The sequence below is a fragment of the Podarcis pityusensis genome, assembly GCF_964106645.2.
Source record: "Podarcis pityusensis genome assembly, chromosome: 7".
Taxonomy (NCBI): Eukaryota; Metazoa; Chordata; class Lepidosauria; order Squamata; family Lacertidae; genus Podarcis; species Podarcis pityusensis.
Genome location: NC_138031.1, coordinates 35,658,076 through 35,672,943, shown reverse-complemented (window position 1 = coordinate 35,672,943; position 14,868 = coordinate 35,658,076). Strand labels below are relative to the sequence as shown.

At 40.9% G+C, this 14,868-nt stretch overlaps 1 protein-coding gene across 1 annotated transcript in view; it reads right to left on the bottom strand.

Annotated features, from left to right (window-relative positions):
- Positions 1 to 14,868, bottom strand: part of CYP7B1 (cytochrome P450 family 7 subfamily B member 1) — a 103,859-nt gene continuing 88,991 nt past the window's right edge. Inside the window, exons 5-6 of the mRNA XM_081013510.1 lie at positions 8,328 to 8,506; positions 1 to 2,917 (exon numbers count right to left, since the gene is read on the bottom strand). Of these exons, the coding sequence (XP_080869636.1) occupies positions 2,630 to 2,917; positions 8,328 to 8,506 (467 nt within the window). The 3' untranslated portion in view covers positions 1 to 2,629. The remainder of the gene's footprint in view (positions 2,918 to 8,327; positions 8,507 to 14,868) is intronic.

Here is a 14,868-nt window from a genome sequence, read left to right as displayed (position 1 = left end):
TTTTATGAGGTCAGAGATACTTTATTAGTAGAAAAAATAGTAAATCATTGATTGAGTTGGCTTTAAAGATTTGATACAACTTATGTCAGTTTGTAAGAACATCCTGGTAGGGATGTGGCAAACATAAACACATAAAACTCTAGGAAGATGCAGTCAAAGGAAGGCACTATAGAGTCCAATGAAAGCAAAGGCAAAGCATTTATTTGCTACATTCTCCTACTGAAATAAATTACTTAATACGTACTCTGCATTTTGTGCCTCTCAGTTTCATAAGACCAAGCGAATATTCCAAAATAAATTTGGGCTGTAATCCTATGCTCACATATCTGGGAGCATACCTGTTAAGCACAGTGGGTCTCCAGAGTCAATGTGCTTAGAGTTATATTGCCTATGAAAAGTTTTAGGCCAACTGTTTTGTTAGCACCTGTACATGCTTACTGTTTCAAAAAGTTTTACTTTACCTTACAGTGGACTTCTTGATTTTTGTGAATGCTCGAGGGAATGTTCATAATTATACATTTCTGTCATTTAGCTTCATTGCTCTGTAAGGTTGGCAGATGTTCACCTGGAATGTGTTCCTGTATCCTTAAGAGGACACATATGCCAGGGAGTAGGGAACATCTCTTCTCATGAAACTCCTCTCCCATACCACCCCTTCATTCTGTCAAAAGACAGGCTCTTGCCATGAACTGGCTGCCATGGAAAAAACAAACAGAAGACCAGTCCTGGAATTTAAGTTACAGAGAAAAGTTGCTGAAAGAATTTCCACAAACTTAGTAATTCATGAGCTGGTAAAGTGGTAGCAGTTATAAAAATACAAGACTCAGCCATAAGCACTTCAGCAAAATCTATTTTGAGATCTGATGAGTCTATTCTGTAGGGTTGGGGCTCTGTCTAGCACTTCCCAGTATGTTCTATGCGCAGAGAGGGTTTGAATGGCAGCTGGGCACCTAGCAGCCAATTGTGCTTTGAGAGATCTCTTCTCTAGTTTTCATTTGCACATTTACAAATGCTCTCCTATTGGTTCCCACAGAGGCACTTCAGCTTCAGAGCTGTGATTAATCTGATGTATGCTTTGCCTTTGACAAAGTGCCATAACATCCTATCATATTATATTCCAACTCGTGATATTTAAAATTCAAAATCCTAAAAGCACAGCATGAATCAAAATATGGGTTGTGCTGAAAACAAATACCTGCTTTCATTTTTCACAGTTGCTAACAAAAAGGATGCCAAAGAAGGATTGATCATAACTCTAGTAAGAGACATCTTACAGCCCACACTGACACAAGAGTGTCTGTGCTCAACATAATAGGGTGTAACAGATGTGAGCTATTATCGGATATGTAGTGGTAGAACTTATTTGTCCATAGACTTACAACACCATCAGTGTCTAATATGATCATGAAAGTTATATGAAAAAAGCAAAGCCTATTTCAAAGTGCAAGCGTCTCAAAAGCCACAGATAGATTTTCCATCAATTCAGAAGTTCCCCAATCTTGTGCTGAAGATTGTTTTTAAGACAACAACAGTTTCTAATGTTACTCCCCACAAGGAAGAGTCATTGGAGATGGTTCCAAGTTAAAACTTAGCTCCTCCTGCAAGCTGATGTAGCTGCATTGACTGGGCAGGTTAAAGGGGGAAGTGAAGGTCTGCATAGTAAGAACTGTGTGTGTCCTGCACCAAATGTCTGTGAAGGCACTATGATGAACCAGTTCTGAGTTTAAATTTAGTGGATATGCACTTAGTATAGTTTTGTTTCCATAAGGGCGGGGTATCACAATCGTTTTTTTTAGATTCACACAATCAATATTTAATGTTCTGGTTATATATTTACAAAGAGAAATGTTATGAATGGGTTGGACAATCATTCATATATATATATATATATATATATATATATATATATATATATATATATAAAACACTGCCCCCAAATATTTAGAGTAAAGCAAAACAAAACCCCCAGTCCCTCCACTATATTAATTTCCAACTAGAAAAGTGCTCAAAATCCCAAATGAGATTCTATGTGAATTTGATTCTTTGATGAATTTGAATGGGCATTAGAAGCAAGTTTTGTTGATGTTGAGTAGTGTTCTTACGGAAAATAGCAAGTGCCAAAATAAGAGAGACTTTTGTGGAAGAGGCAGACAAAGGTACTTTGCCAGCCCAAGCAGCTATACCACACAATTCAATAAGTGTGCCTTCTGATCTCCTGCACTGCCATACAGCATGTGCATTAGGAGCTGTACTACAAAAAAAGTAGCCACACTGAGGGCACTGATGCAGATAGAAAACTTGTAGAAATAGAATATTTCACCCATCACATCAAAACTTTAACTTAAAATGGCAGCAATATGAAAAAAAAATTATCAAAATGTGGCAGGCCTCATCCACAATTGTGTTTTTTTATTTATTTATTTGCTTTCTACGTGTTGTAGAAAAATGGAACGAGGCTATCAGGTATTGTTAATATCCATTGTCATTTAAATGTTGGTCTATAATGATCACAAATCAGAACCCTCATCCACAATTGTAAGGACACCAGAAAGATATGGCAACTGTAGTGCAAAAAGACAGAACAAAACCTGAGTAAGTTATTTGTAATGTTGGAAACTGTATTAGAGTATTAATTTCTTAGTTTGTAACGAAAGGCAATGTCAGTGTCTGGCAAGAGTATACCAAGACCTATTCTACTCTTGTCTTGTCCAACTTGCTTTTCTTCTGTTATTTCCACATCAAAATATGTCAACAATAAAACCAAGAACAGCTTAATTTCATTCATTGCAAAGAACCTGCCAGGACACTTGCTGATTCCAGAGCCAAAAGGCATCAGAAAGTATTTCAGCTTCCTTCCCTGTTTGTAGAAGGTGGTTTTCTTCTTGCCATCCTCTACGTAACGATCAAATTTATACTTCTGAAAAATAGAGAATGTGAGCATTAATATAGTTGTATAAATATAGTGATTACAACGATGTCAAGATTGATCTGAAAAGCAAAAAAGAATAAGCAGTGGATTTCTTCTTTATATGTGCTACTTTTAGAAGGCAAGGTGGTACCTCTGTCTTAAGCACTGTGAAAATGCTCTGGGGAGACAGCTATGAGTTCAACTCTGGAATCACATCCAGAGGCTGCACATTTTGCCATATTATTTTCCCCACATATCTTAGACTCAACTCATGCGCTTTTGTTTCCCAGAATGCGGTCAACACAAGTTGACTCTTACTGACTTTGCTCCTTCTGATCTTGAGTTGAGTGCACACAAACAGTTGATGACAAGCTACATCCAGTGGCATAACTAGTCACTCGGGTGCCCAGTGCAGTGCACGTACCCTGCAGCCGGGGACAGGGCGAGCTGCCCATGGGGGTGGGGCCCGCTGCATAGAGCATCTCTGCCTCTCTGACGCCTCCCCCTCAGCTGTAGGGTGGCTCAGGGAGAGGCGGTGGGCAGATGCATGCCCCACACTGCTGTTTCAGGCAACACAGAGCCTGCATGTGCCCAAGCCACCACGTCACTCCCAGGAGAGACGCATGGCTCGGGCAAGCTGCAGGCCCCGTGGTAAGTGTAGGCCCCTGTGGTGTGGTGCCCAGTGCGAGCCACGTTTTGTTACATTTGTTGACTGAACTAAAAAGTTTCATGAGCCCATTTTAAAAAAAACAACTCATTTTGTCACCCCACCCCCCAGTGATGACATCCGGCATGGCCCACAACTTCCCGCATCCGCCTTCCTCCACCACTGGCTACATCCTTTCATTTTTCCAACACAACCCTATGCATATCATTCCACAATTAAGCTGAATAGGACTTTCAGGAATGTGTGTATAGGACTGCAGCCCTAGTACACTATTTATAGGCTGCATTAGTCCATTCATGACAAACGATGTTGGGCAGAAAGGCTATTGAACTGTGATGATCCTGGTTTTGTCAGATCCTTTCCAGAACTAAAAACTATGATTAGTATTCCAAAACTTATAATGCATCCTTATAATAAAATTGACTCTACTTAATGTCACTAATTAGAATTCATTTCACATGAAACGATGGAACATAATACCCAAAGAAGTAATGGAAAACAATTACAATAGCTGTGCAACCCTGTAAACACACGTGTCCACAGACAATATTTTTTGTGTGAAAATGGTGTATTGTGAGTCTTGAAGTGTATCTCTGTAAAGTAGCTAGGAAAATCCAAAGTGGGACTAATTTCCCCTCAACAATCCAAGTTAGTTAATTTTAAATTAGAAAAGTAGTTACTGCAAAAATAGGGAAAAAAGGTCCAACAATTAAGGATTACGGGTGGAATATCATTGAGCATAAGGAACTCTGAGACTTTTGCCCAAATTAAGTAAAGGTTAGTATCTCTTTAGTGGAGAACTAAGTAACTTTCATGTTAAATAATCAGGAAGCAAAGTGGTAATCACAAATTATCAGAGACAGGACACAGAAGGAAGTTGACTTCTCTAGCTTCTTATGTCAGCGCCAGTTTGTGTGAAAAATGAGCTGCTGTAAATATATATAAAAGTAATAGCCCAGATTGAAGCACCATATTTCCCTCTATTGGAGCCTAAAGCCTACAAATACTAAATGGTTCTAGTCTGATCTCCCTTTGTCTTGTTTTCAGGAACCTAATTTAAAGCAATTAAAGAATTAAAGAATAATTCAAATTTGATTGATTATACACAAATTCAACTTAAGCAGAAGTGGCAATGGTGTACCCCATCATAGTGGCTCTTACAGCAGAAGCTTTGAGAGATTTTTTTAGAAAATGTAAACAAAGCATATCCTTCAAGAAGTTCTGGAAGATGCAGACTTCCTCTGTCAAGGAAGTGCTTCTTTAGTGAGGAAAGTCGAATTCCCATTGCAATAAGCACAATATTTGTTTATTTATTATCAATTTTCAATTGTAGTCACAGCTAGCTTTTGTGGGTTTATCCAGAAGTTGACTCTGGAAAGGTAGAATTGCATTTAAATCAAGTTTACCTACGGTATGTATGTGACATTTTGCACTACCATCTGAAGGCCGAGAACCAAAAGGTTCACATGGGCTTTGTACAATTGTAGGTAAGAATCAAGAATAAAACTTTTAGATGTTCCAGTGGAAAGGCTTTGGAAGATCCAGCAGATCTTGGTGTCAGAGGACAAGAAAGTGGTATACATCCACCTTAATCCTTATACTATGGTTGCCAGATTTTTTTCAATGAATTGGGGGGGACACTTTTTTTTTTTTTTAAGCTGAGTAGCAACAGGGAGTCAATAGTGGGGATGGTGAGGCAAAAGACCCTGGGCCCAAGCACACATGCATATTGTATAAAGGTGGAAAGCCCTTCTTTCACACCCTGTGAAACATAAATGCACAGTTTTTAAAAAAACTGGGCAACGGCGTGCCACGTGCCCGTGACTCCCAAGTCTCCCTTGATCTCCTGCCCCCTTCCCCCTTTGTTTTGACAGATTGGGGGAGGCTTGGGAGTCGCGGCCGGCAAACTGTTGCCCAGGAGGGGCGCAAGGTGCACGGTTTCTCTGCCGGGCAAGGTGCTAAGCCCTTCTTTTGCACCTTGTGAAACATAAATGCCCAGAGTTTTTAAAAAACTGGGCAGCGGTGCACCACCCATGGCTCCCAAGCCTCCCCTGTTCAGTCAAAACAAAGGGGGAAGGGGGCAGGAGATCTGTACCACTGGACGTCCCCAGTTCCCCTTTGGCAGTGGCGGCTGCAGCGACAGTCAGCAGCCCGGAGCCAGCCTGGTAGCGCAGTTGGCTCTGGCTGGCTTCAGGAGCCGCTCGCTGCTCTCTGCCGTGGCGCCCACCATTTTTCCTCACTGGAAGTCTCCATATGATGCGTTGCGACACATCATATGGAGACTTCCGGTGAGAGAAAATGGTGGGCGCCACAGCAGCGAGCAGCTCCTGAAGCTAGCCAGAGCCAACTGCGCTACTAGGCTGGCTCCGGGCCGCTGAGGCTGCTGCTGCCATGTTTCCCGGGGACAGATTTACAAATCTGGGAACATTCTGGGGACGGAATTTGTCCAGGGACAGATTTGCAAATCTGGCAACTGTCCCCGGAAACCTGGGACATCTGGTAACCCTACCTTATACCTGCTGTGCAGGGCTAGGTTTGATGAGGCCCTAAGTTACTGAAGGTAATGGGGCCCATTATATCTCTAGCTGTCCTTTCTCAACAACAAATTGTCACTTTTTTGTGCTGAATACATGCTATATTGTAATTTATGGACCTAATAAGTATTTAATGCCATTTGCACTTAACAAAATATGTATTTTATCAAAGCAGGCGGGGCCCATTACTTACATCATAGGAGCCTACACAACACAAACCACTGTTGCTGTATGTAGGTTTTATTTTATTTGTTTTTTATCTTATATTTTGGAAATTTACATCCAGTTTTTTCCCCTTTAATTTTTTGGGAGGTCCCCAAGAGAGTGGGGCCCTAAGCTATAGCTTGTTTAGCTTATACGTAAATCTGGCACTGCTGCTGTGTGAATAAAGATTACTGTTTTGTTATAAGGTCTGTTGCTTGGACAAAAATGGATCATTTAGTGTGGCAGAATGTACTCTGAAAGTCTGCCTATTGACACCAAGCAGGTGCCTTCACTGTACAGTCGTACCTTGGTTTTCAAACAGCTTAGTTCTCAAATGTTTTGGCTCCCAAACGCTGCAAACCCAGAAATGAGTGTTCTGGTTTGCAAACTATTTTTGTAAGCTGAACATCCGATGGGGCTTCCACGGCTTCCGATTGGCTGCAGGAGCTTCCTGCAGCCAATCAGAAGCCACGCTTTGGTTTCCAAATGTTGTGGAAGTTGAACGGACTTCCGGAACGGATTCTGTTTGACTTCCAAGGTACGGCTGCACTCTTTTTGGCACCTGCTGAAAACATTTCTGTTTAGACAAGCCTCCCCAGACATGTAGAAGGTGGACGCATTTTATTACAGTATCTGTTTTATTTTATTGCTGATTTTAACATTTGAATGTCTCAAAGTGTTCTTTTTTTCCTGATAATTTTATTGTTTGATTTTCTTTGTATACCAGTTCAAGGTGGTTTTTGTTTTTACAGTAAAGCTGTGTCTTAATTTTATGAAATAAATAAATAAGTGTTAAGTAATGCTATGCTCATCTGCCATAACTAGTGTGATTGCAGACTCAGTCAAAAAGCCACACAGAGGCAGTAGTACGAATGTAAGAAGGGCTTTTTCTGCCTTCTGAGTTTAAGCAGGAACAACGGCTGAAAATAATAATAATAATTTAGTCACCATATTAAAACACACTAAAAACATTTTGAAACAACTTACAATGCTTGTTTTCAGATCAAAGCCCTGTGATATTCTGTGTAATGCCACAAGTAAAATTTCCCCAGATAATCCAATTGATTTTACAAGTCTATACAGTGGCAGGCAGTCTTTCAAGTAACCTGGTGCCAAGTTGTTTAGGGTTTTACATGTTAGTATAGTGTATATAATCAGTTATTTTATGTATCATAAAGGAAGAAAGCTCTTCAGAGTCATACATGACATATGTAAATCCACAGTAGTCATTTCATGGCTTTGTTTGTTTAATAAATACATAAATCTTTGTTTGCCTGTGGCCATCTTCCTCCAACTAGCAAGAATTTCTCAGTCAAAATCTAGGGAACATGACTATGCAATTTGCATGCAGGTGATGAACTTCTGGAGCTGTATTAAGGCTCAGCTAGGGTGGATTAATTTCCAGCCTTTGATATTCATTAACTTTTGCTTCAGATGGGGGAAAAATACAAGGAGATGACACAATTACCCTCAAAGCTTCACTGCCGAGCAACAGCTTTACAATCTTGAGTTCACAACGCCATACTAATTGACCACTAAAGGGCCAATCCCTATAAAGAGAGGTGAAAAAGCATAAGGCTCAAGAAGACACCGCTATTATAGGGGTTTTAGAGAGTCAATGATGCTTTGGGGGCACTTAGCTAAATGGCCCACATTATTTGCTCTTTAAGCCACCTTCTATTATCCAGCCTTCTTTGGGCATCCAATGATCCACTTCCAAACAAAGCCTACATTTAGCCTCAAGTTTATGGTAGTCAAGGCACAATTGTCAGTTTCTCTCAAAGGGGTAGCAGTCACCCTCATCACCATATTTCTCTCTTCAGGCCAAGAATCCTTTGACCTGAAGGCACCTTGAAAAGATCTGAAAGTAGGAAGATTTGTTCCACAAGAAGGAACAGCACTCTCCACCCCCCACCCCGCTTTCTTCTTCTTTTTTGAAGCTCTCTATATTACAAAATGCCTGGCTGCTGAAATGTGCCTGAAGTGGTATGTCTAATAGCAGCTGAATGTTTACCTTGGGATCTTCGTAGACCTCGGGGTCCATGTGCAGAATTGGAGGATAAATTGCTACCAAATCTCCTTTTCTCAAGCTGACTTCCTGGTTCCCTTCAAGCTTGAGAATAAAATCTTCGCTGGCGATGCGGATGTTTGTGGAAGATGAGCAAAATCGGAAACTCTCGTTGATAGCACTTTCTGAATATAAATAAAGGGGAAATTGGGGGTGGGGGAGAGAGAAAGAACCCCAAAGCATTAAAGATATAGAAGGAGATTGGAAGTTATAAGCTGCTACAGCTGCCAAAATTCGACAGGTCTAGAGCAGGCTGGCAAAGAAAGCAGTGTGTGTGTGTGTGTGTGTGTGTGTGTGTGTGTTAAAAAGAGGTAATAAACTTTCCCAGAGGGCTAGAGAAGAAGCTAAGCACTTCTGAACTTTTAAATATAATCTTTCCCGATAGAGTCAATGAATTTAGTTAGGCTCTAGGCAGTGCAGTGGGTTTTGGGTGGAAAAACCATTATTTGGGCATCATGTTGAAAACGCCACAATCAAAAGAGATGAATGCTTTTATGCATTTCCATACATTTCAGGGATTGGGAACAAATACCAGGCATAGCTTCAATGGCTCTGTTCTGCCTGTTTTTTTTTTTAAAAAACACACAACCATGCAAGACTGCAGTCATGCATTACAAAACCATCTACTTGAATAACCCTACAGTCATATGCGAGGCAAGAATATTGGGAATTAAGGAACCCTTCATAATATCTACTGCTGGCTGAGCAAATTCAAATTAGGTGTGGAGCTTTGACAAGTTAATGGGGGGAAGCCCATATACAGCGCAACGTTTTGACACAAATCCCAAACCTTTTTCCAGAAGCCCACCTTAACTTGGAAGGCTCTAGAAGGCAAATGTCCTTGCTTTCCCAGTGGCCTTCACCTCTTGCTCCTAGCACGACAGATTTTATGGCTAATTTCCGGCAATTTATCCTGGCAGTTTGAGGAGGAATTCCTTTGGGAATAATATGCATAATTTGCATAAATCATTCTGATAGCATGCATACCAGCATGTAGCTGCTGTCTGGGCCTGCATCTCTGACTTTATAATCAAAACTGACTATCTTTCCACCAGCGAGGCTAGGCGCCGTAATAGGCGGCATGACTCCTTCAAGTCATCAGTGTGAAAATTAGTATTTACCAAAGGAAAAAAAAAAAACCTATGAAAAGCCCCAAAGCAGAGCTTCCCTCTCACCAAAGATTCAATAGATGGTTGCTTTCATTTTTTTATTTGGAATATATGAGAAACCTAAGTGGTATGTGAAGCCCTGTGACCTATCCCCTCACTTAGCTTACTAGAGATGGTAGACCCCAACAGCTAGTTTACTAGAGAGAGTAGCATCCCCAGCATGGAAACATCTGAAAAAGATAATAACAAACGTTCTTTCACTAAAAATTAAATCTGTTGCAGGGCGCATAGCAAATAAAGTGGCCTTGGATGCTTTCTCGCAGGAGTTTTTTCCTTAAGCGTGCATTTGTCTAAAGAAATGAGGCTGCGGTCAGCTCTGTGTGGCCAGCGCCGTGATTCAATGTGACGTACTGTGAGGCTGTGCATATTCTTTTGGACTGCCTTCGTTACTATAATCAGGGAGAGTCAAATCGGCTTGTTGGTGACGAAGCCAGAAAAGAACTCTGGTTCCAGAACACGGCCTCTACTGCAGATAGCCACAAGGCACCTGACACGATAGATTTCAACTGGCAGCACTCTGGCAACAAAAAACTTTACGCAGTACAAAGGAAAAAAGGTCCAGACTCCACTCCTCGGCTGCCTCCCGCCGAGGAAATGCGAAGCCAAATAACACCCTTTTAAGTCGGCAGTGTGGAAATGGTAGCTGACATACGTAATGCCATTGTGCGCTGATGGATCCAAACCGGTGGGAGGGGAATGAAGAAAGCACAGTGGTGACAACAACAGCCGTAGCAGCAGCGAACGAGCAAAACACAGCAAAAGTGCCGCCACTAAAATAGGTTTATGCTGAGTAGCACGAGCAACACAGCCATGTCAGATTGGCCGACATGCTCCCAGGAAGTATGGCAAGTCGTGTTGCCCATTGCGGTATCGCAAATGACAATTGGGCAAGCACATCCGATGCGGGAGCTAATCACAATAATGGAGCTCAGAGTGTGGCTTAGTGGTCAGATCATAAATGACAAATCTGTTTTACCTTCCAGGACCAGCTATGTGGGGGAAGGCGAGCTTGGCTCTAGCTCTGAGCGATCATGCCGGTAATCCTTAGATGACAAAAGTAATGAGTCACATTATGATCAACAAAGGAGGATGGAGCCTGTGTGGCTCTGCGGCAGCCTACCATTAAAATAAACAAACAAAAAGGACGTTTGTTTCAATGTTTCACCCCCCCCAATAAAACCCCTTCCCCGATAGCCTCTGTACGGATGCCCAAAATCCACATCGAGAAGAATGACAACTGGATGATAAAACTGCAGCCTGTACTTGCTGTTGTCATACTTCAGTAGCCACAAGCCAGTGCTCCTGTCAGACCAGCTGGGTAGCTGGGGAGGTCTTCCATTCTGCACCATGAGGTACAGTAAATTATCCAGCACGGTAGAGCAACATCTGTTTCTGTGCTAGTGCCGAACAAACAAGGCAATTTAAAGCATACCAAGGGATAACCAAGCAGCAAATGAACATGACCCTCGTTTTTCCCCCTTCCTACACGCGCGCACACACAAGATGCCGAAACTTTCAATGCTCACAAAAAGGGGTTTTCAGGAAAGTCGACATTTTCTATGCATCAAGAGACCACAGGCACCTCACAGTATTTTGGATTTTTCCCACTTGCATCTCCCCCCAAACTCCGCTCACTCTTAGATACTCTTTCAATTTCACCCTGGATCTTTTTTTAAAAGTTGAAGCCGTTTCAATATACTTATAAATATTCAGTCTTTAAACCTAATTTGCTATACTTAGTTCACATGCCTTCAAGCATTTGTCTTCCAATTTCCACTGAATAAATGCGTACTAATGAGAAATAGAGCAAGCTGCTGAGGCAAAGCTGGGCGACTTGCGCCTGGCCTGCCACCAGCTTGTGATAGGCAGGCAAATTGAGTTAAAATGAAAAGTCTTGTCAGCTGAAATACAACACGGTAGCCAAACAGCAAGCTGTCAATCATCCAGCCAAAACAAGGGACTGCAGGTAATAAAAGGTCATTGTGAATCATTAGTGCATTTGGCTTCTGTAAGCAAGTTAATTTTAATTAAACATGATCTAGATCTGTAACTGTTTAATAATAACAATAATAAACCTTACAGTACATAATGGATAGTTAATTTTATACTAAGCATTCTGCAGGTAAATAGAAGGACCCTATACGTATCAGGAGTGGCATGGAAGAAAAAAAGTTGTCAGGGTATGCAGATATTCTAGATAGGTATTTTGTTCATCCTGGGTGATGTGACTACATAATGTCTAGAGAAAGAAGTGATTCTGTAGCTGAGAACGGGAAAACCCTAAGTACATTATAGCATACAGATATATCCCCATAACATGTCCGTCCAGTCTTTTGGAAGTGTTTGCACCCTGACATACCGGCTGGTTTTTGCTCTGCTACATCTTGCTGAAAATAAAGTCATTATTGAAGTAGTTCTCTTTTTTTGTTGGAAATGCCTGGAACGCAATAATGCTCCAGGGAAAGAATAATTCACAATAGGAATGTATGCAGCAATTAAAATTTATGCAAATAAAACATGACCCAAGCTAAATGCACAGTGATGAGGCATAACTGTTTAATCTGTTTTGCTTCCTTAAATCTTGGTGGTAGTTGTAAAAAAAAATAGACCATTTCTGTGTATCAGTTTCTAAATTAAAGCTCTGCAGCAAGTCATAGTGGCCAATAATACATGTCACTGGGAATGCAAAAGTCATTGTCTGATTTCTTTGCAAAAGAACATGTAGCACCAAAAAAGTTGATTGGAGAGTTATGGAGATCCCTGAGGGAAGAAATGTAAGCTAGCAAATGGGATCTGGTGAAGTAATATTTTCCTGACACTTTTAATTCTGTGATAAAGCTGGCTACAGAGATTCCTAAGAAAGAAGGTTACCAGCACCTGAAAGATTTCTCCTGATCTGCTTCAAGAATATATATTATTTGTCTCAAGAAGTACCAGTATTTTTCGCTCTATAAGACGCACCAGACCACAAGACGCACCTAGTTATTGGAGGAGGAAAACAAGAAAAAAATATTCTGAATTTCAGAAGCCAGAAGAGCAAGAGGAATCGCTGCGCAGTGAAAGCAGCAATCCCTCTTGCTGTTCTGGCTTCTGGGATAGCTGCGCAGCCTGCAATTGCTCCATAAGACGCACACACATTTCCCCTTACTTTTTAGGAGGGAAAAAGTGAGTCTTATAGAGCAAAAAATACAGTAATTCTGTAGTGGCTCTCAAGCAATTTAGAAACACTTGGGAGTAAATAATCAACAGAAAACTGCTTTTTTGTTTTGTTTTTTACTAGCTTTCAACATCACCCATGTGGTGATTTGGTAGTTGACACACAGTGCTCCCCACAGCTCAGTGGTGAGCATGGATTCACCATCTTTTTAGTCATAGACTGTTATGTCTAGAGGGACGGAATGGAGATGAAGGAATCACAGCATGGAAAACCAAAAACAAAGGGCAAAAATGCGGTTTGGATTTTTTATATATACAGACAGGAACATGTATGTAAGGAGGATTGTTCTGATAGAGGAAAAGCTTTAAGCTTTGACTGAAGAGTTGTACGGTGTTTCTAACTGTTTTTATAAATGGTTACTTGTACACCACTTAAGAGATGGTCGTAATTAAGTGGTATATGAATTGTGAAAAACAATGACAAATGATAAACTGTACTGTTTTACTGTTTATTTATAAAAAATATTTGGATACCGCTGTGTCCTTTAAAAAAATATCAAAGTGGTTTACAGCAATTAAAACATAAAACTATAAAATTTAAACCATTAAAAAGTTTGAAACAGACATGTTTTATATGGGATTCTATATGGAATTGCTTTAAGCTGCTTTTAATGGTTTTTACACTTTTCTTGTTTTATGGTTGTAGGTGTTTTATATGTCATTGTTGTGACCTGCCCTGGGAACGTCTGGTAAAGGGGAATTTGTGCATTGAGCGTCTTGCAAAATGATTTAGGCAGCAATACCTGAGGTCTCTACAAGTTATTCTGCAAACAAAGCAAACCTGACTCTATTTGTATGATCAGGAACCTTGCTCCTGACTGTAGCTATACTGTGGAGCACAGAGGACTATCACTCATTAAGCTAGAGAAGCAAGATTGGTGTTATACAACTGCACTCATCTTAAGACACATACCCTTACACAGCTATTTGCATGTCCCAACAGTTATGCTTTATTTGATGCCAAAGGTCTTTGAACATAGAGAGGGTATATTACAAGTCCTGATGAGTAAAAGTATTAGATCACTTGCCCCATGATGTACCACCGTCCAGTCTCATTGCTTCCTCTCACATTTTTCACTCATCTCCTCTTATAAATACAGTGGTACCTCGGGTTAAGAACTTAATTCGTTCTGGAGGTCCGTTCTTAACCTGAAACTGTTCTTAACCTGAAGCACCACTTTAGCTAATGGGGCTTCCCGCTGCTGCCGCGCGATTTCTATTCTCATCCTGAAGCAAAGTTCTTAACCCGAGGTAATATTTCTGGGTTAGCAGAGTCTGTAACCTGAAGCATCTGTAACCCGAGGTACCACTGTATAGGCTGATTACACTCTGGATTTAGCCTTCATTAGCAGATTTCTTATAATCCTATGAACTTGCTCAAAATAATTTTATGTAAGCCCCCATATAAAGTATATTTTATCTTTAGCTAGTCAAATACTTAAGTAATAGCTGGGATAGCATTCCCCATCTTTACCAGAAGCAAAGAAGAAGCGTTTGTTTATTTATTTCAGGGCCAATACACTGTGGGAAAATCATTCCTTGAGGGCATGTTTTGAACAGCACTTCTCATCAAGTGCATAAAATATTATATTAGAGCCATTAAATCAAATCTTATTTGCATTGTAATAGAAAGCAGAAACTATTTATTTATTAGAGTTAGCCTGTTTAGTATATATATTTAACAGGCTTACTCAAATAAATAAATAAATAAACTGATTAACTCCTAAAAATAAAGCAAATGAGCTAATTCATAAAGAATAGCATAGAATGAGTGAGAAAGATGTAAACTTGTTGCTAAGATTTTCTCAGTCCAGAGGTGGCACTGAGTTGTGGAGTCAGCAAAGTACCCATGACCTTGGTTGATCCCACGGCTACAACACCAAGCATATTCCTACGCTACTTACCTGCAATTGGTCCTTTGAACCAATTCAAATACTTGGAATGGGACTGCACTACTTCAGAATGCAAGAGGTCAGCGGCGGAGGAAGCTGTTTGGGCGCCTGGCGCGGCATGCCCAGGGGCAGGATGAGGGCGGGACGCACCGTCGGGCCTCCGGAGTCTGCCTGCCTCCTCCCACTCAACTGTCCTACAGCTGGGGGGGA